The 27,857-nt window shown below is 34.6% G+C and overlaps 1 protein-coding gene across 3 annotated transcripts in view; it reads left to right on the forward strand.

Annotated features, from left to right (window-relative positions):
* Positions 1 to 27,857, forward strand: part of LOC145259769 (chitin synthase chs-2-like) — a 298,156-nt gene that overhangs the window by 241,923 nt on the left and 28,376 nt on the right. For all 3 annotated transcript variants that reach the window (XR_013864204.1, XM_080117512.1, XM_080117511.1), the window contains exons 29-33: positions 4,552 to 4,654; positions 7,845 to 7,998; positions 12,060 to 12,200; positions 18,398 to 18,533; positions 22,956 to 23,156. Coding sequence is in view for 2 of the 3 variants with exons in the window: in XM_080117512.1 (XP_079973638.1) it covers positions 4,552 to 4,654; positions 7,845 to 7,998; positions 12,060 to 12,200; positions 18,398 to 18,533; positions 22,956 to 23,156 (735 nt within the window). In the remaining variant the exon portion in view is untranslated. The remainder of the gene's footprint in view (positions 1 to 4,551; positions 4,655 to 7,844; positions 7,999 to 12,059; positions 12,201 to 18,397; positions 18,534 to 22,955; positions 23,157 to 27,857) is intronic.

Below are 27,857 nucleotides of genomic sequence, written 5' to 3' on the forward strand. Positions count from 1 at the left end.
ATTACCACTGAAGAATTTTTGCATTTCATATACTTACCTTGATTATTATCCATAGTGCTTGAAAAAAGTATGTTTATGACAACAAACGAAATCCTCCACTCTCTGGAGACAGGTGGAAGCATACTGAATGCAAGCAATCTGGAGGTATCTGAAATCTACTCAGATATTGGACTAATATGTACAAGGCGTGTTTAAATCAATTTCCACTTTATCTATGCCGTTATATTCATTTATTTACAACTGAACGAATTAGTTCAACCAGGTAATAAAGAGTTAGCGGTTAATGATTCTAACCCACCAGACTAGAAGCAAAATCCAACCCCTTTAACTGTAAAAATCCTGAGATGCTGGAAGATTTTTTACTCTAACAGCATTTTTCTTCAGACTGCTTGCCTTTGGAATCTCCCCCCCCCCGTTTCTTTGGCCGTACTGATATGTAGAAATGTAAATGTAATGTGAATAAACATCTTGCTGCCCAACTCCCCACCTAGGTTTTCCTCCTCTAAATCAAGCCCCTATCAGAAGAGTCTCTTACGCTTCACTGACAGTATGAATAAATGGACAGAATTATGAGGTTCATAACTCATCCAGGTTTTGTTATTTGCATTCAACTTCAAACTCCCTGGCTTAGCATTCAGAGGAAATATCAACTGGAACAAATACATTGAGGACATTGCGAAGGCTGCTGCAAAGAAGGTGGGTTCCCTCTATTGTGCTAGAAGACTACTCATTCCTGAGAGTATCCTGTACCTCTACAAAGCTATCATTCGCCCATGCATAGCCACATTTGGGCTGGTACATCTACCATTAGTCTCTCCCTCTTGGATAGGATTAAAAAAAAAGAATCTCCAATCTAATCTTCGCCAACTAGGCTCCAACTGCTGTTCCATCGCCGCAATGTTGCATTCCTGTGCCTGTTTTACAAGTATTTTAATGGAATGTGCTCTGATAAAATCGTTGCACTTATGGCCCCTCGCCGTACATATCCCTGACAAACCCGCCTAGCAGCAAAATTACACCTCCTCACTCTGTGGAAAGTTCACGGATGCAGCGATGATGCTTATACGATAATGGGGATGCAAAAAAAGGCATTGTAGAAAAGGTTGATATGACGCCAATTCAATAAGCACACGTACTTATTTGTGGACATGGGAAGAAAAAGAGAAAGAAAAACGAAAGACAAACAGTTTATTTCAAGATAAAGACTGTTTCTCATAAAATTGGACCTTATAACCAATTCCTTAGTGGTCTCAGATTGGTTGTTGAGTGTCAGTCGAAAATGTGTTAATTTAGAGAGAAGAGGAAGGGCTATCAAAGTAAAGACGATAGCTGGGAATGAAGCTATAAAACCGCCCGTGGACGACACGTGGATATTTATTTCCTTTTGCTGATATTGTAATTCAGTTTCAGAACGGAATTTGGTCGGACACACAGCCACGCGTCTTCTTCGGCAACTCCCCCACCCCCATTGCACCCTACTTGAGACTTTTTTTTTTAAGTTGATTCTTTTTCCTTATGTTACATGATAAGGGCTGTCCCCTTTTCATGTAAGTATAAAAATAGAGAGATTTAGTTAAAATGAAAATGAAATAGCATAGGCGAAATTCGAACCTCGTAATTTAGGTTTAGAAATAGACTACGTGTGAGAATTAGAAAATGGAATGTAAAACAGCTTAGAGATAAAATAGTTTCAAGAAAAGAATGTGCACTGTCAATTTTGTTATGAAAATTCAATTGAAAGAATGCAGCTACAAGATAATTTAATAAACATGTTTTTAACATATTGGAAATATAGGTTACTGAGTAGTGAGTATAGGTTAAAATTCCTTTTGTAAAAAAAGGAAAAGTTTTGGACACGCATATCCAGAACACGTGAAAGAAGGCACGTGTTTTAACATGTGTATGACGTCATGGAAAAATGGGAAGTTCTAGATATAGATAGAAAAACTTTAGAGTTAAGAAGACAGAAGCAGCGGGAGAGACGGAGAGGGGGTTTGAGAACGACAGACGATAGTCTACAGTTTGGGATTCGAACGTCTAGAAGCGAGACGGTCACTTTGAAACTTAATATGTGAAGCTTTGAATTCTTGATGATGAAAACCACGGCCGGTCGTGAGAAGAAATAAACCCATCATATGTTTTGATAAAGCTCGTCTTTGTGTTGTGATTCTACCAAAAAGGTAAAGTGAATTGTTATTATATGTCTATATGTCTGTGTTATAAAATGTCTTTACATACACATCTCATATCTACAATGTGAACTCTACATCTCATATCAACTCTAAGACTGACTGAAGACTGTCTCCTCACTCTAAGAGCTTCCTCCATTACAATTCTAAGAATTAACATTTTTTTATACATATAAAAATCGTAATAAAACGAACATCTCTCTCAACGAAAAACTCTAATAAGAATCTCTTCATAACAGAAACAACGAGCACTCTTCATAAAACGAACAATCTCTAAGATACAACACATCTCTCTAAGACACAACATCCAATATAATAAAACTCTCTCTAAGACTCTCACTCTTTTAATGAAACTCCTATATAACACTTAAATATACATTGACGATAAACAAAGAACTTCGTTAGCGAACGGCTGCCAGCCCCTATAAATTGTACAAAGTAACCAACACCTATAAACATTCTAACTTGTAATCTTTAGCGCAATAATTATTTTGTGCTATGAAAAAACTGGACAGCACTTGGATATTTATTTCCTTTTACTGATATGGTAATTCAGTTTCAGAATGGAATTTTGTCGGACAAAGGTTAGGGGACAATGAACCTCAAGCCCTCTGACGTCGGGGATGTTGCCGAAGTTCTGGGTATAATGGAAATACTTGGATCCTCCCTTTTGGAGACGGAACGTGATTGGACCTAGCGAAGGGCAAAAGACAAAAGGACAGCTTCTGATTGTCTGATAGCCATTTGAAATAAGGAAGCGGAGTTAAAGCTAACCGACTTCCAATTTTCCAATTTTCCAATTTCTAGGAAAAGCAAAGACATCTGAGATGACACACAGCCACGCGTCTTCTTCGGCGACTCCTCCCACCCCCATTCCATCCTACTTGAGATTGTTTTTTTCTAAGTTGATTCTTTTTCCTTAAGTATACATTGACGATAAACAAACAAAGAACTTCGTTAGCGAACTGCTGCCAGCCCCAATAAATTGTACCAAGTAACCAACGCCTATACACTTTCTAACTTATAATCTTTGGCGCAATAATTATTTTGTGCTATGAAAAATTGATCGTTGACTTCTTTTGTCTTTATTTATTGAACGCGTATTGCATAGAAGTGCAGTCCATTTCAGATCGGCCCTGTTGACGCAGTTTGAAAGCCGGGCCAAGATATTGAAGCAGGTAAACGAACCACAGCGGTGAAAACAATCCTACCACTGGACGAAGATAAAGGTGTTGCCACGGGGATTAGAGCCAAGCGCACATTTCTTCCAAGACTGTGCATTTGCTCCGGCCCGTAGGGGTTACAACTCTAGATGTCACTAAATGCCAGAAAGCTTTCTACTCTAATAGTTTCTTCCCTCGAACAGCTAGACTTTGGAATTCACTTTCTGTTACCTGCTTCCTTAACTGTACTGATATGCAGAAGTCCAAATGTAATCCTGATAATCTTTCCTAGGCACGGTCTCAATTGGTAGCCCTTAACTCAAAGTGGCAATATACCTTGTTAGGGGTGAAGCTGCGTTAATCTGCTAGTCAAATTTTAAGTTTATCCAAATGTTGGTCTTGCGTTAGAAACTGAATAACTTTATAAAGTATTAAAATACTTTTTCTGAATTTTTGAGATGAGGGCTGATTGTTTATACTATTTGCATTGATCGGACTATTGTTCTCCTCTTGAGTGTTATTTGTGCAACGTTTCGGCTGGTTTTGCTTTCGACCGTCTTCAGGCATGTTGGTTGTTGTCTGGAAAAGAAAAGAGAAAAGTTACTGGCTCCATAGATATTTTTGTATTCTTTGAGTTAGTCTCTGTTTTATGACTGTGGTTTGTGAAAAATTAGTTGACAAGAGGGAGGCAACTCTAATAAAGATCGATAAGGGATTATCTCCATTCCATCACTGAAATTTTAAGGGTGTACAATTTTTGTTTTTCCTACAATTAGAGACTCACAAATGCTATTAATCTCTAAACTTGGTCCTAGTTATTTTCCATTCTTTTAGCATATGTGCTGGCTCCTTGAGTCGCCTTTAAAAATAATTGAAAATTAGAAACTTTTTCAAAGTAAGTTTTTATTTTACATTAATTTAAGTTGTTTCGGAATAAAATTCCATCTTCAAAGATGACCAAAATGAATTCATAATTCTTTTTATCGTCTGTTTTGTTATTGTAATCCTTTTACTAAATTCAAATCCTCGGTGTAAGAATGAGGAAGCATTAAGCATGTCGTACTAGTAGAAGCATTTGTGGGTTTAAAATATTAAAATAATTGAAAATTAGAAGCGTTTTACATGGACGGAATTAGAGGTTCATACCTCCTCTCCGATGACTTTCAATTAATAACTTTTGATGATTTGTATTTTGACAGCTCATATATTCTTTGATGACTGCATGACATTGGATGATAATGAAGAAGTTGTTACCAATAAGTTTGTGCAAACGTTTGTGACAAAAGTTGACGAGGCAGCAAGGTAAGCTAACATTTCAAACATTTTAGATTCACCATTCATATATATATATATATATATATATATATATATATATATATATATATATATATATATATATATTTGTCTTTACATAAACAGTAGTTTGCTGCTACACAGTCATGAGCATGTTTCGGTCTACTAGTAGAATTAGAATTCCATTTTCGAAAATAATGGTTGTTGCCTGATCAGGTCTCTAGTTAGTAAATATTAGTAGACCGAAACATGCTCATGACTGTGTAGCAACAAACTACTGCTTATGTAAAGAAAAATGTAACCTGCTCTACTTCTGTATTGAGCACTATTGTATGAACCTCGTTATATTTCACTGGTTACCCTACCTTTGGAAAATAGCAACCTCAAATTATATATATATATATATATATATATATATATATATATATATATATATATATATATATATATATATACGCCTGAAGAGAGGCCGTTCTTGTGAATATTTTCAAACGATATAAGGTTTGAAATTGTCCGAATTGTCGCGAAACATTTGTAGCGAACAATGAAAATACACTACTTGTTGCTATCAATTCAACCTTTGTTGTCTTGTTTTTGTGAAAATATTATATGAATGCTCGATTACAAAAACTGGTAATTTTGAAGCTTACAAATTAAGTCATCTTATACTGACTTAAAATTTGTTGTATATGAACGATTACCGAATTCTCAATTATATAAACATGATAAACTTCGGAATATTATAAATTTTCTTTTTTCCATTTTTGTTCCTATGCACTTTCACTTCATCAACGCCATGAATTCAACCTGAAGATGATTCGCAGTCGAACCGAAAACGCTTGTGACAACTATTAGCTTTCATTAACATTTTCGATTTTGATATAAAAAAGATTACATAAAAATCGAAAAAATGAAAAAAAAAAAAAGAATCATAAAGCAAAGTGTATCCGTTGTATTTAATAATGTCTGCTTATATATATATATATATATATATATATATATATATATATATATATATATATATATATATATATATATATATATGTTGTTTTGGTTTGGTTTTAGCGATATGTTTTGAATGAATTCAACCATTTACGAAAGTGCATTTTCACCCAAATGCGAGCTGGAACAACTTTCCCCTTCAACCAATCTGGCACCCCCATATGGGGAGCGGTATATATACCATTTTTAAAATGTAATTATCCACTGACACGTGTTTCGTCGTCTACGACTCACCAGAGTGGCTGTATCTAGCGAGATCCGAAATCGGCACCCAACGGCAATGGACTGGACCATCTCGCCAACTGTCTGGATATATCGCGATTTCACGTGTCAGTGGATAATTACATTTTAAAAATTATATATATATATATATATATATATATATATATATATATATATATATATATATATAGAGAGAGAGAGAGAGAGAGAGAGAGAGAGAGAAAATAAAAAAGGAACAAACCGTATTATGTGTTCACCAACGTTTCGTCTTTATTTCGAGACTTCCTCTGGGTGAATGAGATTAAGAAACCAAAAAATATACCAGTACAAAAAATATTTGAAAAAGTTTCACGTGCACAGTGTGACGCAGTTCTATTTAAGAGAAACGGAAAAATTGATGTTGGAAATTCAAAAAGGAAGGGGGGCTGGCGCTGTTAAAGAGAAAGGAAATTTTAGTGACGTCATATAGTCGTTAATTTAATTTTAAAACTATGAACGCAAGTTTATATTCTTATTGGGAAAAAGATATATCTGTTGAAATTTAAATATAAGTTTGTAACAGGAATGAAATTAGTGTTTTTTATGTAATTTATTGATTGAGATTATGTGTTAATTATTACAGGGAGTGTTTGAATGGTGTGAGAAAGTTAACCTGTGTCCACAGTTAAATAATGTTCTTTTAATAACAGTTTACTTATTAATGGCGCTATGTTATAGAAACCTCCACGTTGTTTAATAGTGCTTGAAATTGCGATAAGCGCAGATTCAAGGAGTCTCCGGCGCGGTTTATTTGAAATGAATTTAACTACTTTTGCTTGTTTAAAATCAAAGGTGTGGTTATGTTGCAATGTATGAGAGAATAATGCACTTGTGAATTGCTATATATATATGTACGCTTGTGCACGCGCGTGCGTGTGTGTGTTATTAAAAAGCACGGAATTTTTTGTTTGATTAATATCTTTTACTTTTTTCAATCTCCGAATTTTTATTTTTTTTTATTTTTTATCAAAGTTGTATATGTTGGATCCATATGTTTATTTTTGCATAGCGAGCGCTTTCAACTAAAACAGATTATGTCCATTACGTTTTTAAAAAATTACTTTTGGTATTACATGTGTTAAAATTTATATATTTTGTCATGGTTACGTGTTGGTGCATTCCAACTGCATTCATAATTTATATTATTTATTTGAGTTTGTTTCGCTTTTATGTATAACATTCACAGTATTTTAGCCTGTTTACATTTGTATCACTGTGTAGGACCTTGGTATTTTCGACCTTGGTATTTTCGACCTTGGTATTTTCGACCTTGGTTCTTTGGTATTCGGAATGATGACAGCCATGTTTTTTTTTAGTGCTGTAATATTGAGCTAATAAGGTGTGCATATAAAAGTTCAATTTCGGTCTTTTTATTTTGGTGGTTGTAAGTGCTAAATAAATAGAAATTGAGTCCGAATTCGAAAAATTCTTTTTGATGTTCAATTAGTTCTTGGTGGGAGAGATTAATATAATTTTGTGTTTGTTGAGAGAGTAATATATTGCCTTTATATATGGCGTTAAGTTTCTTTTGTAAGGCTGTTCTGTGTGAGTTCAAAATGATTAAGGATTTTCGAGAGGCTGTGTTGGGTACAGGTAACTTTAATTTTTTTAATTTGAATTCTTCTTTTTTTTCTTCTTTTTTTCTTTTTTCTTTAGAATTTTTAAGTTTCTAAATTTTTATTTTGTGAACTTAAATTTTTAATTTTCTGAATTTAAATTTTTTTTTAAGTTTAATTTTTCGCAGTTTAAATTATTTGACTTTTATTTTCCGAAATCTTATTTCCCGAGTTTTTCTGCTTTTAAGTTTTATTTTCTGAGTTTTTTTATTTTCTAAATTTTATATTTTTTTATTTTCCGAATTTTTATTTCCTGACTTTCAATTTCCGGAGTTTTCTTTCTTTTTGTTTTACCACTTTAAAAAAATCAACCGAAATAGTTCTGTGATGAAAATGCCTGTGAAATTGGAACCTCCCGCTAAAATCATCACTCCGTATGGAGGCCAGCTTTTATGGGTTCTGCAAAGTGATGTTTTGCTCTATGTTCATCTGAAGGATAAGAAAAAGATTCGGCACAAAAAACGATGGTCACAGGTAAGTTGGGCAGACTTGTTTAGTAAAATTATTTCGAAAGATTTTAGTTTCAACTTTTCATTAAAAAATTGCTTCAAACAAAAAAACTTGTTCGTGTTATTTGGATTCTTCGGACTACTCTTCTCATCTTGAATATTATTTGCACGACATTTCTGTCGATATAATCTCCTTTTATCTCTCAAATGTTGTGTTAGTAAAGAAGTTCGGAATATTATTTTTCAACTCTCTTATTGATCAATTAACTACATTATATACCTTTCTTTGGGCCTATTGGTCTTACTGGATTCTTGGACAAGAATTCATCTAGTCTGGTGGAGTATCAGTTAGAGACAATGCATCAACCCTTGTATAAGTCAGTGCATGTTAGCCAAACGTGGAGGATCTTATTTGAGCTTCGAATACTACGCTATTTGAATATTTAGTCAGGGTTTAGTTGTAAAGGGAAGTATCTGTATGCCGGGTTGAAACTCAAGGACAGTGACTAGTAGGTGTCCAAGTCCTCTTCAGTAGGCATTTAATTTCTCTCCAGTAGGCATTCAAGTTCTCTTATAAGAAACAACATTCATATGTTTCAAAACATAGAATTGTACTCGATCAATCTACTATGAATTTAAACCTATTTTTGTTTCTAGGTGTATAATCTTACTACTTATATATATATATATATATATATATATATATATATATATATATATATATATATATAGCCGAATAGATTAGGTCTTCGCTAAACCGAGCCAGAGATGTCTCGTGATGCAGGGTTCGAATCGTTTGACTGGTATTAATCGTGACACCCTGCACTGAAGATTCCCGAAAGGATGAAACACTAGTGTCCGTAGGTATTTAATAATTATTATAGTAAAAAAATAATTTTATATATATATATATATATATATATATATATATATATATATATATATAAGAGCAAGTAGTTAATAAAACATGTTAAAAACACTTTGAAAAAGAGTTAAAAACATATTTAATTTGAAAAGGAAACACTAAATAAGTGGATAGTCCTTAATCCGCGGAGTTTCGAAGAAATACTTTCCTTCTCATCAACGGGTAGGATTTAGTAAAATGCGGGATCAGATTTTGCTTGCAAAAGTATTGAATGAAACTGCAAGTAAGTCATAGATCTTACTTGATAACAAAAAGTGGAGCAGAGGGAATAGGGTGAAAAAAAAGTGATTTCACGTGAATGGATAGTCTGGTGAAGGGTAAAGTATCCAATGAGGTAAAATCCAAAAATGCAGAATCCAAGAAAGTTGGTTAAATTTCCATTCGCACAAGTAAAATCCAAGGGAATCGCGTAATTGGAAGATGGCCCAAAGTAATCCAAAAGGCAGAAATCCATGGAATAATTCACAAATAGGTACAAGGAAAAGGGAATGAGTTCAAATAATATTATTAAAAGAAAGATAAGAGGTGCATAAAAAGATGAAAGAAATTTAAAACTCGACTGTCGAGGCAAGGCTAACAAAGCTATTGTCTTCACTATTCTTCTGTATGGATCAGAGTCTTGGACCTTGTATCGTAGACAGATTCAGCAGTTGGACGTCTTTCACAAGGGATGTCTCTGAGCAGTCTGTGGATTAACCCTGAAGGACAGACGATGCAATGCTGATCTTCTAATGATATGTAACATTGGTGGAATTGAGAGCTTCCTCGTGAGGGCACAGTTATGATGGGCTGGTCATGTTGTACGGATGTAAGATGATAGAATTCCAAAGATTCTCAGGTACAATCAGCTTGAAGATGGTCAACGGAATGTTGGTTGACCATTGTCAGGTTTAAGGATAAACTGAAAAGTAATCTTGCAGCTGCAAATATTGCGCACATTATTTTTGAGAATGCTGCCTCAGACTGTAAGGCTTGGAGGAGTGCAATTTACACTGGAATCAAGAATTTCTCTGTATTCAACATCGTCAAGCTAAAGAAACAAGAGAAAGGAATAGAGTTTCAGAGGGTGTTAGAGCAACACACACTCTTGGTCCACACTCTTTTGTGGTTTTTGTTTCATCTCATTAGCGGGTCTTAAATGTCACTCTAGATTCAAACACAAGGTTCTTTAAATGGTCGTTGGAACCTTATACATCGAAATCAACGAGAGAGTCCGTCATATATGTTGTACTTGATAAAATTCAGTTGTAAAGTTACACTCCTCTTTCAATTGAAGGTTCAATCCTCAATGCGCATGACACTCAAAATATGATTGTGAATTACTTAGGAATTCTACCCAGTCATGGAACGAGATTATGCTACCCCTGGGAATGAAATAAAGGGTTTTATTTGAAATTCTGTGTAGATTCCCGAGTTTGACAGAAAGATTCCCAAATTCAGCAAGATACATCTGAAAAAAGGTCGTAATTTTGAATTCTAAACAACTATAGTTCGTTGACAAAAATAAGAAAAAAAAATTATTTCCACCATTCACCAATAAGAGCCATTATCAAGATTGTGGAAGAAGGAGGTCAAAGATTACATCGACCGAAACGTTGTGAGAATACCCAACCAAGATGAGAACAATAGTTTGAACATCCCAAGTAATACATAATGTTATCATCATCTCAAAAATTCAGAAACATTCTATCAAATCGGTGAATTGATATGAAAATTGAAATGACTTGACGCTCTTTCTGTTTCATAATGAATATGGGACATGAAGAAACATAGAGTGATACCAATAATTGCAGAAGAACTAGGAACAGTTAAAAATAGAACTAAATAAAGATTGTATTCATTTTTTGTGGACTGTTATCCTCATCTTCATTGTTATTTCACCACATTTCGGCCAAGTCATCCTCTGGCCTTCTTCAGGTAGTTAAGGCGCAGTAATTACTGGGGATACAGTTATAAAACTCAGCATTCCTATTCTGTCACGGTTAACCATCTGAAGAAAGCCAGAGGATGAGTTGGCCGAAACGTGGTGAAACAAAAACTATAAAGATGAAGATAACAGTTCGCAAAAATAAAAATGAATACACAAATTATGAAATCCCCACAGATTTCAATAAATATAAAATAATAGATAAAGGCAATAAAATATTGGAATAAACAAGATAAGAACGGTTTTTATTGCTTAGATGAATCAAATAATTGTTCTCATCTTAAGTGTTATCTGCACAATATTTTGGCCGAAGTAACCTTCTATGGTGAGCTACGATGTTCACTCTTTCGCTGCCGGAAATTCAAGTGCCCCCAGACGTTTTCTGCGCAAGCGGCTAGAGGCGCCCTTTTTCTTTTTACTGAATTGCTCTGGAGGTTCAATGTTTTGATTTTTTTTGACCAATCAGAGAGTTTTCCGGGCTGTCGGAAATTATGTGTCTGGGAGCCGGTGAAAATCTTTAAAAACCTCTGTATTTTCCAAAAAAGTGCAGTTAACAAAAATTCAGAGATAGTGTTGAAAGATATATATATCACTACTGTCTGCAGCTCAAAACTAACGCGACAACACTGTGAACGTAGCAGGCGAGTCGGCTGATAAAACAATGTGGGCGAACACACAGACACAGTAACTAACTTTTGTATTCCCCCTTCTACTATCGCATGCTCATTTTTAATTAATTTTATGTAAACAATTATTTTAAAACTTCCTTAATCTCAACTAATTCCCCCCTTTTGTTCACTCATAAATGAACTATTATTTTCATTGAAATATTTCCTAAAAAATAATAAATCTTTTTTTATAAATTGAGAGTTAAAAAAAAAAAAAAAAAAAAAAAAAAAGACACATAATTTCCGACAGCCCGGAAAACTCTCTGATTGGTCAAAAAAAATCAAAACATTGAACCTCCAGAGCAATTCAGTAAAAAGAAAAAGGGCGCCTCTAGCCGCTTGCGCAGAAAACGTCTCGGGGCACTTGAATTTCCGGCAGCGAAAGAGTGAACATCGTAGCTCACCATACTTCTTCAGGTGTAAAAGTCGCTATGTTTTGGCTAGAAATGAAAAGGGAGTTAACTCTGCACTCCAAGGATTTGAATTTAAAAAACGCAGAACTGTAAGATAAGAACAGTAATTCGAACAAAACAAAAAATACATTTTGTTTGTTGTTTGTCTTTTAGGTGATGTACATGTACTACTTACTTGGTCATCGGCTGACGAAGATGTGCAAAGATGATCTATTGAGTAAGACAATGAAACACCCCGATATGCAAGGAAAACACGACATCTTTGAATTGCTTAATGATGATGTTAATAAAACGGTGAGTCTTTCGTTAAACATTATTTTTTTTACAAGGTAGTCACCACTTATCAAGGCCCGGAAGGGTTACTGGGTGTACAGTACATTAGTATTGTAGATTTGATAAAGTGTCTTACTTAAGGGGGCGGTTCATCAGGAATTTGTTTATGTTGGACTTGAAAACATCCAGGTTGCAGTCAGGTGGAAAACAGGCAAACGGAACAGAGTTCTACAGGCGTGCACTTCTAAGAAAGAAGCTTTGTTCATGGAATCTATGTTTTGGTTTTGGCACAGATAAAGAGTGGGAAAAATTTTGACAGTGGTTTCAGATAGACGGGTGTTTATTTTGAAAGATTGGCGAGGAGGGGACCAGAGATTGGAGCTCAGACGAGCAGTTGCCATGGAAGTAACGATAAAACAAAGACAGGCTCACAACGTCTCTCCTGTGGGAGAGAGGCGTCAGGGAAGAGAAAAGGGCATCCCCCATTAAGCCATGAAGCCTATTTTGTACTCTGTCAAGGCAGGATAGGCTGATTTTAGCAGCTCCTGCCCAGATGTGGCAGCAGTACTCCATCCTTGGACGTACTTGGCTTTTATATAGATAGAGAATTGCATCAGCAGTGAGACATCTTCTGAAGCGATAGAAGGATCCTACCATTTTTCCAGCAACCTTGGCAACTGACTTGATGTACGTGTTCTATTTCAGGTCAGTAGTAAAGGTCAAACCCAGAAGCTTATTAAAACATGGAGCTTCCCCTAGACGAGAGCCATCCATTTCAATTGATGCCAGATGGGGATCAGAGCGTTGATGATATAAAGATTGGAGCTTGATTTTAGATGCATTAAAGGTAACCAGCCACCTCTTCCTCCATTGTACCACGCGCTTGAGATCAGAGGAGAGAGAATCAGAGAGAACTTTGTCATTTACGGCCTTTGATGTGTTGTCATAGATGGTTGTGTCATCAGCATTTTTTACTATTTTAAACTAAAAAAGTAAAAGAATTAGAAAAACACAACCAACAGTTGGTTGCATTGAAAATATTCATCATGAAACGTGTCATGGATTGATTTCAGATTTGCATTAAATTTAATCCATAGTCATTCGACATTAAATAGTAGTAGTAGTCGTAGTAGTCGTAGTAGTAGTATCGTATGGGTTAGATCTGTACACTGCTATTTTCTAGCCAGTCTGAGAAATTGTCTTCAGATAGATATAGCATAGCCTCCTTCCAGTGTAGGATCAGATGGCCTGTGTCCTAGGGGGGAGGGGTTTCTATGCACTTTGGGCAGATTGGGGAGTTTATTTGTCCCCACCTGTGTTTGTTTCCTACAGTCCTGATCTGGTTTGTGGCTACCCACTGCTTCCTACTATTTATAACAAACCTGGAAGTGTAACGTTGGGCCTTCAATGATGTCTTCTCCTTTGTTTCTTTATTCCTCCTTCCATATCTCAACTGGGTCGAAATTTTGGATTTTTGAGTTGTAGAAGGGCTTTCAGAACTTGAGTCTGGAGGTATCTGGGGCATCTTTTAAAATTTGTTGGATTTGTAAGTCCCTGGTGTCCTCGATGCTTTGAATCCATATTTGCGTTGCGTTTTCCTTCCTTATATGGGGTGGTGCGATTGAGCTTTCTACTGGTAACTATTGTACTGGGGTTGACTTCAGACATCCTGAGGTAATACGCATGGTTTCTTGGAGGTTTTGTCAATTGATCTTGTGTGTTGGCAAATAAGCAGTTTCTTCTTTTACCTTTTCATTTTTAGTCATTTTCTAGAATAAAAATTATACAATGGATTTCGATCGAAATTAAAATAAGAATTCTAGACATAAGGTTTATTAGCACTGTATTTTGATTTCAATCTTTGAAACAAAGTTAAAATAAAAGTACTTATATCACAGTTGAGGTTCAAACTCAGAGCCTCTATGTATAATACAGGATACTAACCAATTAAGCCACCAGAACAATTAGAAAAGGACTATGCGATTAAATACATAAATCAAAACAGGCAAAAATCGCTGTTTTTGCTGGAGTTATTCTTCTGTTTTTCACTCTTTAGTTTCTACGCTTTCTTTTTCTGTCTTTATTTCCTACCGTTATTTCTCTCTCTCTCTCTCTCTCTCTCTCTCTCTCTCTCTCTCTCTCTCTCTCTCTCTCTCTCTCTTCCAAGTCGAACCTGGCTTAGCTGCTTATCAAACAGGGAGAAAAAAAGGAGAGTAATATCCAATGAAAACAATTAAAATATGATTTCCTACTGGTGGATATTGAAAATTTGTCTGCTATAAAATTTGTTCTCGGTGTCATGGGTAACAGGAGGATGACTTCTGAATGAGATGAGTAAAAGCCCCTTGATATAAAGAATTAACAAGAATAAAAGATGATTATAGCAAAGACCAGAGATGCTTGTTCACTTTAATCATGAAAAACCCAAGGCTATAGATAGGAGGAAAACGGACAGCACGAAGAGAGTTCCACAGACTTGCAGTTCTTGGAAAGAAGTTTCTGAAGTAGGAAGATGTATTTCAATGAGATATCAAAATATGATGGGGACCACTAGGCTAACAAGTTCAACGAGCTGGAACAAATGAAGCAGGGAATGGATCAGATAAATCAGAAGAACACACGCCATAATAGTATTTATAAAAAAGACTGAGACTAGCAACATCACGTCTGTGAGAGAGAGGCTGGAAAGAAGAAAAAAGAGTGGGGCCAATCAAATTACAGATTCATTTCTCTACGTTTTTTTAAGAACCTTCAAATGGCACAGAGATTCCCCAGCTCAAATATGACCGCAGTACTCCAACCATTGTCTGATAAGAGATTTGTAGAAATAGAGAATAGCCTCAGGTGTAAGAAAATGTTTAGAGCTTGGGAATTGTCTTGTTAGTGCTTCGTGATAGGCCTTTGCCCTGCTCAAAGGCTCTATGGTGTCCTAAAGTTTGGGAAACCCTGGTTTAGAGCAATTGAAAGAACCGACTTTACAAGGAACAGAAAGAGCACAGGATTCAATATATGGACGCCAAGAAAGATTTGGTCAGAAACAAAAAAGTTTTAGAGTCGATTTTTCGTTGAAAGCAGAGCTATCCATAAGAATCTTAGGAAAAAGAGGGACGCACTTATGATTGAAAGACCTGTCCTGGGACGAGTATTCTACTAGTTCATATATAATGACGTAATAGTAAAAAAAAAAATAAATAAAAAACCCAAAAACAAAAAAACTCTGTTCCGTCTGCCTGCTTCCCACCGGACTACAACTTGGATGTCTTCAAGTCCAATGTTAACAAATTCCTAATGAACCGCCCCCTTAAGTAAACACTTCATCAAATCTCCACACTAATGTAATGTACTTGCAATAACCCTTATCCCTGAGTGGCTCCCGGGCCTTGATAAGTGGTGATCACTGTGTAAAAAAAAAAAACAAAAAAAAAACAATAAAACTGTGAGCAAACAGAGAATCGCTAAGAACATCTCCATATATGGTCATACCGTGGATATTTTGTCCAATTGATTCACAAGAGGCTGCCATTTAAGGTTCAGCCATCTTTCATTGTCGTCGCATTGTCGAAGAAAATAAAAATTGTCAATTCAAAAGTGGTTTTCATAGTCAGTCAGTTGTCGATGACAACTGAATTATCCGTTCTTTAGCAGAACAAGTCAAGTGTTAAGAAAGCAGAAAGAAAGAAACGGACATTTCTATTTATACAAAGTTAAGTACGTGCATATATTTATTTTTTTTTACGTGGAAGTTATCGCTTATCGAGGGCCAAAAGCTACTCGAGGATAAGGTCACTGAGACGCAAGCTTAGTGATCGTTGGTGGTGGAAGTTGGGTAGAATATAATTATTTCCACCACTAACGATTACTACGATGTTATCACAGTAACCACCGTACATTCATTAACCCTTATCCTAGAGTGACCCTCGGGCCTTGATAAGTAGTGATTCACTTGTAAAATAAAAAATTTAAGGGGGAGAGACATCAAAACTTGTTTACATTGGACTTGAAAACGACCATGCTGTAGTCAACCGGAAAACATGCCAGCTGAACCGAGTTCCACAGGCGATCAGTTCTAGGAAAGAAACTTTGTTCATGGAATCTGTGTTCAGAATTAGTTTCAAATAGAGTATGTACAGGATTCACTCCTAAACTAATTAACTGATTATTAGGAATATTGGGACACAGCTAATTGGCAAAAAGGGTTGTAATGTGAGATATATTTAGTTTCATATGCAAAGGGAGTAAAAGGACAATATTGAGAATAGAAAATGGGATGGGGAGTAAAATGTGGACATTGCGTTTCACTTTCTGCTTCTCTTATTTTGTCCATAGTCCTCACATTCTATGAACGATGTTTCAGGCAAAGGGGGAAGAACTGCTGTTTTCTAGGTCGAAATCTAACATTTATTGTTGGCTACCTTTTGACCTTAAAGTGGTATTTTCTTCCTTACATCAAGTGGCTTCACGCCTTGTCTGGTTATTGGACATCAATTAATAGATATTCCCCAAATTGAAGTTTCTTTGGGGCATTTCAGGATTTCTTTGGGTTTCAGGAGACATAATATGGATACAACCTCGTATTTGAAAATTCAAATATTTCAGATTTACATTAAAATTGATTTACAGTCATTAGACACAAATTATTAGATTCTAAATTCTCAATTTCTTCATAAGATCCCTTAAGCTTAACCCCTTTATTTAAAATACTTTTAGAAATAAAATTATGTAATAGATTTTGATCAAGGATGCCAGACATAAAGTTTAGTAGCATTCTATGTTGATCTTAATCTTTGTAAGGGGACATAAAAATGTTGCAATATTGTTTGGGGAATTAATTTTACCTGTCCTGGGACCGGTATCCTACTTTTGATTACATAACAACAAATGGTAATGTTTTATGCTGCGAAAACTAAGCTGATAGACTTTGAAATTCCCTTCCTGTATCCTGCTTCTCCAACTGCACTAATATGACGAACTCGCAGCACTTGTGCCCCCCCTCAATGTAAATACTCCTGACTAACCAGTCCAGCAGCAAAATCCCACCTCTACACTGTGAGAATCCCTAGATGCTGGAAAATCTTTTACTCTAACAGTTTCTTTCCTTGTACTGCGAGACTTTGGAATTCCCTCTCGGTTCCCTGCGTCCCTGACTGTACTGACATGCAAAAGTTCAAATAGATTAGGTCTCTTCGCTAATTACCCCCCCCCCCATGAAATTTAATTTTTTTCAGCGCTCGCCCTATGCAGGTTGAACCATCTTCCTCCAAAGAAGACATTTTCATGTGAATATCAAATTCATAAGCACTCCCAAGTTGCATGTATATGCTCATCAGGAGAGATGATGAGTTGTAGAACAATATAATGAATAAACAACAAAAGACCATATTCCAAAGTTCATGATGTTGACCATCTTATAATTTATTCCTTTAATTCAGTTGACATTTACAATTCTTGAGAGTATCTGTTTCGTAGCGCAAAATCAATAACTTAATTATTATATCAATCAGTGAATCTATTATGCCCTTAACTCATCAGAAGAAATGGCAACAATCAATCCGTCAAAAGAAAATAAAGGGCGTTTTGACATGATTGAAATTATTTATATATATATATATATATATATATATATATATATATATATATATATATATATATTCATTTTGTTGTTTAGTGTAATTACTATTACTTTTCTTAAGAAACATAGCTTTTTTTTTTTTTACTAATAGTGTTGGGATAATTAATCGGAATCAGGAATTGGAGAAATCGGAACTTTTGGGGATATCGGAATCGGAAATATTTGTATGTATTTTCCGATGCCAAAAAAGATTTTTTGAAATCTCTTTTTTATTTGATTTTGCTTAAAGCAAAATCTTCTACTGCTGATAATGAATGATAAAATAATGAATCTCTATTGGTTTTAAACTACGAGTAAAACTAAAATTAGCCGATCACCCCTCCTACAAATGTATTTTAACGTTTGAGAAAATATATACACATTTAATGTGCTTTGACGGTAATCGTGAAAACATAGCAATTTTATAGTTTAATATTTAGAGGTTTATAAAGAATCGGAATCAGAATCAGTAATTGTATCGGAATCAGGAATAATATTGGAATCGTCCCATCATTACTTACTAATTTCATACAAGAAATGAAGTCAATCATTTTTTTTTTTTTTTTTGCAATGAAACTGCTGACTCATTTCAAACGCTGTTCAATTTCAGGCTGAGAATACATTTCTGTTGGCTTTAGACGGTGATGTTGATTTCAACCCGGATGCAGTGAAACTTCTTATCGATCTGATGGTGAAGAATAATAAAGTTGGAGCTGCATGTGGTCGCATTCATCCAATTGGTTCAGGTTAGTTAAGCAAAATATACCTTGGCTACTTGATAATATTGTGGCCCTTTCATAATTACTGTCGAAACTGCAGAACACTTATTTATTTGCACTGATTATATACATATAATTATTTCAACAGCCAAACAAGGTTGCAGCTCACACGAATCATTAAAGTCAACAAACCGGAAGTCCAAGACTTGGGTTTCGCCCTCATTTGGGCTCATTGTTGAACACATTCGTACTTGGGATTCAAAACTGCAACGTTTTTTGATTATGGAAATAATTATATATATATATATACATATTGTTATGAAAGTATATATGGCAATTAACCTACATAAAATTTTCTCACGTTAGTGTTAAGTACACATATCTAAGCGCACTCACGTTAAAACAGGGTCACCTTTTTATAAACAAAGAAAAATGCCCCATTTTTCGCCAAAAATAAACAAAGACAGGGGTGAACTACTATCCAAATGAACCTTTATCTGATAAACACACAACTATTGGCTACTGGAAATGGGAGCTGGAATAAGAAATAATCTGATTGGTTTACTAACATCAATTCCATGCACTAGCCTGACGAATCCTTACGAGAATGGCACACGGAAAATTCTTTTTTTGAACATATATATATATTTATTCCATAAAAAAAAAAACTTTCCAACAGTTTTTGGATTTGTCTCTGCGGAATTTGTAGAAATCTTCCACTATTCAACAAAATATGTGTAAGACGTACTTCAGAAAAAATCAATTCAAACTTATGATATATTATTTTTATTGGAATCCTTTGAGATGAGTAATCTGTGCTTTCATTCTTTTTTGCGAACTGTTATCCTCATCGGCATAGTTGTTGGTGAGACAACAACAACTATGGAAGGCAGTAATTACTGCTGGGGATACAGTTACAAGACTCAGCATTCCCGTCGCAGTTAATTACCTGAAGAAGGCCAAAGGTTGAGTTGGCCAAAACGTGATGGAGCAACCATGAAGATGAGGATAAGTCTGCAAAAAAGAATGAATGCACAAACTTATGAGTCTGAATCAAATACATCTTCTGGTTTTGAAATAATAACTAATGATATGTATATATTCTTTTATAATTATGATTATAAATAATTATTTTTAATGTCTACAGACACTAGCGTTACTTCCTACCGAAATCATCAGTGCAAGGAATTATGATTGCCGAGGAATAAATATAACTAGCAGGCCGTCCGGTCGTAAAATACGCATATTATATTTTACTTAATATAGAAACTGAAACATGTGCATGCAAGGATTATGGGTTTTTTCTAAACAGTTCAAAAGGCAAAGTAATTAAGTTTTTAACTTATCTGCATAATATATTGAGTTCAGGGTTTGTTTTTTTTTTGTGAAGGGGGGATAACTGCACTGCGTAAATGTGTGTGTAGGTATAGAAAAAAAAGGAAAAAAAACGTTATAAAACAAAGTAAAAGAAAACAAAAAAAGTACTTTTACTTTTTCACTTTACGAGCGGCTTATCAAACCAAACATGATACGTGTTTGGCTTGATAAGTCGCTCGGAAAGCAGAAGTGTAAACACTGGTACCCGTAAATAGTATGTCTTTTGTTTCAGGGTTTGTTTTTGTGGGGAGGAGGGGTAGTTACGTGGTGTTAATGTGTGCATAGGTAACTGTAAGTGTACTTAAATTTCTAATTATGAGCGGTTATTATGGTTGTATTTAGTTTCATTATTTTTAACGATTGCCTCATGTAGATAGAGCCACCATATTTGAAAAAGTCTGACGTTTTTGTTTTTGTAATAAGATGTATATTCCGGAATATTCAATTTGTCAGCTCTCAGCCAATGAGAATTACTGGCATTTTAGAAGGGAGAAATCTTTAATTTTGAATCGGGAGATGGAAAGATAATGGTATGTCTATGAGTTTATAATCCAGTTACAAAGGGCACCAGGCCAATATAGGTATAATGTGTCTATTTCTTCTCGGTGATAACTAGGGACAATAGGAGGACTTTAGATTTAGAGGGAAAAATTGGAACTACTTCGTCTAAAGATGGAGCGATTGTGATGATGTTGCTCCTAGGATGAAATGTAGAATTTTATTAATACGAATAAATGTATCTAAAATGTCGTTCTAAAGTTACATAATATAGTGGCTAATAGAGTAGATATAGTAAATTTGTATTTGGCATCTGTTGTTGCAAACCTACGGTACTTTGGTTCAGAAGAGAATTTCTGCAATCTTTTTATTATATATGGAGATAAGGAATCTGTAATGTGAACCATTCACGCTCGTGCAATTATAAAACAGTTAGCAAACAGAAAAAAATCTGACGACTCCCACATACCAATTTTTCAATGTTGACCCCTTGGAAGTCTTCTTTTTTTTTATGAAAATCTATTAAAGAGGTTTTCACATGTCTGGATAACCTATATATCAAATTTCAAGTCTGTCGATTAAAATTCGTTGAGTATATAGGTTAAGAAGTGTCCTCACACACACACATTCTCACATTTATAGATATACTAGAAGATGTACCCAGCGTTGCCCGGTATTAAATTACATAAAATTCCTTTAAAACAATTACATAAAAAAGGAAAGAAACTGAAACATGTACATGCGAGTATTATGTTTTTCTAAACAGTTTGCTTCTTGTTAGCAAAAAAAAAACAAAATACTCGAGCTGAGATTGAATCCAAAACCTAAAGACTGTATCAAGTATGATAACCATTATCTCAACTGAACACGATCTCCAATAGGTGTTTGCATACCTTTTTATTCTTAACATATTGTAGACGATTAGCACATGCACAGTCGTGAGACAGTTAGCAAACAGAAAAAATCTAACTGTCTCCATGTACCAATTTTTCAGTTTTGACTTCTTAGCAGCCCTTTTTTCTGATTGAAAACGAATTAAAAAGTTTTCTACATGTCTGGATATATGCCACATTTCAAGTCTGTAAATTTAAATTTTGTTCAGTATATAGGTTAATCAGTATCCTCAAACACGCAGATTCTTACTTTTATACATATACTAGCGAGGGGTACCCGGCGTTGCCCGGGTGTTTGTAGGGGTGTGTGGTGTTAAATAAAGAAGAAACGGGGGGGGTAGGATCGAAGCCGAACCCCTGAGGCGAAGTTTGAAAATAAAATCGGCCAGCCAAAAGTGAAAGATGTTTGAAAGTCGTCGAGTGTTATGACGACGACGATGACGATGTAAGCATTGTTATAAGCGAAGTAAGAAAAGAAAACAACGTTTTAATTAAGGGGAGGGGGTAAAACACAAAAAAATAACGTAAGGCAAACGAACGATTAAAACAGAAAAACGAACAAACGTTACGTGAAAAATGGCTTAAATAATACAGGGTTCAATATTTAAATTTAAAAAATCGACAAAAAAGAAAAGACATCTCACACCACAATTCGAACCCAAAACGTTTAGATAATGAACCAAGGCCTTAACTACCTGCGCTAAAGCGGCGTATATAAAGTTTGTTCGGTTTATCAACTATTTAAAGTAAATCAGGTCACGACGTCATGATGTCATCTGACGCATGCGTTGTTGACCATCCCCCCTGTCGAAAATTGTCGTTAACGTTTTTCTCGTTTTCTGTCTAGACATCTCTCTCTCTCTCTCTCTCTCTCTCTTTGCGTCTCTCTCTCTCTCTCTCTCTCTCTTTGCGTCTCTCTCTCTCTCTCTCTCTCTCTCTCTCTCTCTCACACACACTTCGTCTGCCTTACTCTAAAGACTGGAAAATGGCGTCTGGCTGTTTTTATTTTTAAAAACTTCGTTCGTTAATATTTTTTGTAAGCGTATTTTTTTTAACTTCACATGTTATTTTTTGTTTAACTATCGTATCTACCTATTTTGAATGTGGTAATAACTTTGGTAACGTTGCCATAGCGTAGAAGTTCATAGTTTAACTTTAATTAATTTTTTTTTACCGATAACAACATTTTTAAATTGTAAATTAAGACCGTCATTAGAGCTTGCTGACGTCAAGATCACGTGACATGACTTAGCGGGTTTTAAATACAAGTTGACCCAAAATAAACGGCTGCGTGTATACTTTATGTAGAAGAGTTGGCGGCCATATTTTTGGGGGCAGTTATAAATCGATTAAAAAATATGTAATGTTTAACATTAAAATGTCACTTTTTTGCCCCCCCCCCCTGCAGAAAATCGATCAGTTGATGCACTTCTGATGGTTACTTTGAGCCAATATTTCGATATTTGTCGTCCAGAAGGTGGGGCTTTAATATGAGACCAAGTTTGTGAATTTTTGTTGTGTCTGTCGAAAGTTTTTAGCAGACACACAAACATACACACACACAAACACACATACATTTTCGCTTTTATATATATAGATAGATTATTTTTTCATTTGATTCGAATTTTTTTATTTATTTGGGAATAATCGGAGTTATATTTTGTGTTTCTTTCTATTTCAGGACCGATTGTGTGGTTTCAGATATTTGAATATGCCGTTGGTCACTGGCTACAAAAAGCCACCGAACACGTCCTTGGTTGCGTCCTTTGCAGTCCTGGCTGCTTCAGCTTATTCAGAGGATCTGCTCTCATGGATACAAATGTCATGCGCAAATATACAATCCTTCCAACGGAGCCGAAACATTATCTTCAATATGATCAAGGTGGGCATAATTAAATGAATTCAATTAGTATTAACGAAATTACATTTTTTTCTTTTACGTTTTTGCTTTTTGGAGATGAACATTCATTATTCCTATTTTTTGGATTCATCTTGAGTGCCAAAACATTTCAGTCAATGTAACCTCGTACTTTCTTAAGGTGTATCTTGTCAAACTCGGGAATGTTTCTATTGAAATCGAGAATTTGGAAGGAATTTCAAATGAAACCCTTTATTTAGTGTAGCATTAGCAGTGTCATAAGCCGTCATTAAAAATGCGTGATTAGAACTTGAATAATTCAACTTACTATCTTTTGAAGCTTATAACTACTTGAAAAATATAATTCAAACCCTAATTTTTTTCAATTAAAGGAGCAAAGACCGAATTTTAAAAAATAATAGGTTTAATAGCAAATTATGCAATATTTGTTTTTTTTTTAATCCGTTTTCTTTAAAAAAAGATTTAAAGACAATCAACAAAATTTTACTTACTTCGATTATAAAATATATATATAAATTCTAAAAAATCACTTACCTATAAAAAATACTATACAATGAGTGCTTCCATTCTTCATTGTTAAGAATTTATCCATATTTATACTTATATTCCATGTCCTTTTTAAATAAAATACTTTTTTAAACAAGGATTCCAAAAAAACAGAACTCAGATATTTTTCACTGTTGAAATAAAGGGAGACAAATGGCTGCTTTTCTTCGAGTTTATCTTCTAGTGGCTTCGAAGCGCCACAATTAATGTCTCTTTCTATTGCGTGCTGTAAACCAAAATTAGTATTTTGAGGCCACCATAGGTGAAAAATGAACACATTCACTTATCAGTTTTTGCCGTTAAAAAACCCCACTCTACCGATTTTTTTTAATTCTCTTAATGAAATACATGAGTTTTTGATTAATATATTTTATTTCTTCTTTATCGAGAAAACATTGAATGAAATAGAAAAAATTGTCGTCAGCGTCCGATATTTACTTGACAATCAAAGCATAACATGAGCTTTCACTTAAAAAAAATCAACGTGTTTTTTTTTTAAAAAAAGGTTTTACACTTTGGACTTTACAGGTAAATTTCCAAATAACACTTCTTTTTTGTTTTGTTTTAAGTTAGAATATTTTATTTATTGATCTTTTATCTTCAATTTGTTATATATAAACTTTGGTACGTAAATTAATTATCTAAATTTTAATAAACATTTCCAAATGGGGGGGATTTAAAACAAAACGTTTGTCTAAAATATTATATTTAGTTTATTGGAAAGAGCATAAAATTTCATATTGAACATGAAAATTTCTTAAAAATTGAACCAATAGAAAAATTTTGATAGATTTTTTTAAGTTTAAAAATTGAAAAATATTTAACTCGTAAAATTCAATTGATTTCATTACGTAAAAAAAATGGCTGCATGAAGGCGCGCCAGCACTTTGTAAACACTATTTTTAAAAAAATAAAAAATAATATTTCTACTATTTTTTAAACAACTTTAATAGTTTATTTTGGAAGTATATTCCATAAAGAAAATAAACAACCCACTTTAAAAAGAGAAATTACAAGTTTTTTATATTTTATTTGCAGTTTTGTGTTAAGGATGTAAAAAATTTACCCAAAATCTGACACACCTAGACTAGCATGCCCTCATTCCGTCAGCGATGACTGGATAGAGGTCCTAAGTAATTCGCAATTGCATTTCTTTTTGTTTGACAAGATATATCTGAAGAAGGTCGAAGGTTACATCGACCAAAACGTTGTGGAAATAACACTCAAGATAAGAACAGTAGTCCGATGAATCCAAATATTGCATTTTTGTTCTTAGTAACATGCTGCAACTATACACAAGAAAAACTGACAAACTATAATTAAATATTGTTTTGTTTTGTTGGCAAACGGTAGTAAAGAGACTAACTTTACTTTGTATATTAGATTATAATATAACGCTGCTTGGTTTGGCAAGTCCTTAGTTACCATTCTAATGAGTAACGGGACCGTAATTTCAAATGGACAGCCAGCTGCACAACGTTACAAAATGTTCTAGTTCTTCGTGAACCTCCTAGCTGTGAAAATTACTATATTGATTCACTCAACAGGTCGATATGACGTCAATCAGAAACAAAGCTACAGAAGCCAAAAACAATGAGAGTAAAAAAAGAATAGTCGACAAAAAACAAACAAAAATGTGTGTACCAATGATATCGTCAACAAATTACAGTGACGGGTGTCCTCATAAACCGACATTGGTTCATATAACAAATCACTTTTTGCATTTTGTTTAGAATCATGAAATGGAAACCTCCGTTCAGTCTCGAAAGATAATAGATACCCTCTGTAAGGAAAGCTGCACGTGTGATTATGAGGCAAGGGTTGCGCAATCATCAACCACAATTCCTCTGAATCGGCACTGCTTGAGTCCAGAGGCAAGGAGAAGTGCTAGACGACTGGAAACAATGCCGAGATAAATGGAGAACACATACAGCACCTGGAATTCCCAAATGGTCACCCATTTAGTACTGACCAGGTTCAACGTCGCTTAACTTTGGTGATCTAATAGAAATCGGTGTGTCAACATGATTTATGCCGTACATATTTTTGATTTAGAATCATGCAAGATTGAAATCATTGTTGAACACATTCGTACTCGGGATTCAAAACTGCAACGTTTTTTGATTATGGAAATAATTATATATATATACATATTATGTTATGAAAGTATATATGGCAATTAACCTACATAGAATTTTCTCACGTTAGTGTTAAGTACACATATCTAAGCACACTCACGTTAAAACAGGGTCACCTTTTTATAAACAAAGAAAAATGCCCCATTTTTCGCCAAAAATAAACAAAGACAGAGGTGAATTACTATCCAAATGAACCTTTATCTGATAAACACACAACTATTGGCTACTGGAAATGGGAGCTGGAATAAGAAATAATCTGATTGGTTTACTAACATCAATTCCATGCACTAGCCTGACGAATCCTTACGAGAATGGCACACGGAAAATTCTTTTTTTGAACATATATATATATATATATTCCATAAAAAAAATTAAATTCTGACCAGTGAACTATTGTTACCAATCCTCGTGATGCTGTTTCATTGTCCACCTAACAAACTCATTTTCTTCGACTGGCATTTGGGCCTTGATAAGTGGTGACTCTTTAGTACAAACTAGTGATGGGATGATTCCAATATTATTCCCGATTCTGATACAATTACTGATTACGTACTAAATTTCTGATTCCGATACAATTACCGATTTCGATTCTTTATAAAGCGCTAAATATTTAACTATAAAGTTTTTTTTTGGTCCACGATTGCAGTAAAGATACATGTTAAAAGTTCAGATATTTCCTCAAACGTAGAACACACTTGTAGGTGTTGATCGATCGATTTTAATTTTATTGATAGTTTAAAATCAACAGATATTTATTATTTTACTATTATTATTATTATCAGCAATAGAAGATTTTACTATGAACTGCTTTGGTGTATTATCTATAATATAAATAAAACAAGAAATAACACCCCTGCTTGGATACCAATGTTCAGTTTTAAATAAGGTTATTGAAAAGAATAGTCACAATTACATGAACAGCCACCCTTACAGGGGGGGGGTATCCATTGTCCCTCGAGACTGAACGGCAGACTGATGATGACGACGATGATGACGACGATGATGACGACGACGACGACGACAATAAAAACTCTTTTTAATTGTCAATAATTATATTTCAATGTTTTTTCTTTTTATTTTACAAGGGAGTCACTGCTTATCAAGGTCCGAAAGCCACTCGAGAATAAGGGTTAATGATTGTTCTGGAGCTAGTGAAACAACATTGTATTGATCGGCAATGGTGGAGTATTTGGTAGAATTTGAGTATTTAAGGGGACGGCTTAACAAGAACCTGTTTACATTGGACTTGAAAGTAATAATCTTGTAGTCAGATGGGAAGCAGCCCCGCAGACGAACACTTTTAGGAAAAATCTTTGCTCATAGAATTTTTGTTTAGTTTTAAGCACAGATAGAGAGTAGTGGAAATTGTTGACACTTGTGGCTAGATGCGTGTTTGTTGTGAATGTCTTACAAGAGGAGGGGAACCATAGATTGAAGCTCAGTCGAGCACCTGCCATGAAAATAACGCTAGAGCAGAGATAGACTCCCAACGTCTTTTAATGTTATTTTTTAATTATTTAATCACAGATGAAACCCAATTGACTTTACATTGTCTGCTTGTTCCACTTTTTCTCAGAAACTACTGGTCGGATTGGATTGAAATTTTGTATAAACCTTTGCTATGATAAGGTGCGGTGAAGTAAGTATTATGGTATCCGTTTGATGCACAAAGAGGGATTAATAGAGATTAACTACCACAACACCAGATTTATTATAGAAGTTATGGATAAAGCACTCATTCTAAGTCAACAGGCTATAACTTTTGCCTATTTTTAACGTGCCAAAAAACCTAGTAATATATTAATTTACTGTACGCCTTTATATATACTAGTTGAGTACCTGTCCTAGTACGGGTGTGAAGAATATAGCATTAGTTTTAAATTTTAATGCTTTGTCTTTCATTGGGTGTATAATACAGGGTGGGATGGGGTACTATAGATTGAAGCTTAGTCGAGCACCTGCCATGAAAAAGGTGATAGAGCAGAGATAGACTCGTAACGTCCTTTAATGTTTTTTTTTC

This window comes from Euprymna scolopes, chromosome 35 (genome assembly GCF_053919585.1).
Source record: "Euprymna scolopes isolate OS-2025 chromosome 35, ASM5391958v1, whole genome shotgun sequence".
In the NCBI taxonomy this organism is placed as follows: domain Eukaryota; kingdom Metazoa; phylum Mollusca; class Cephalopoda; order Sepiida; family Sepiolidae; genus Euprymna; species Euprymna scolopes.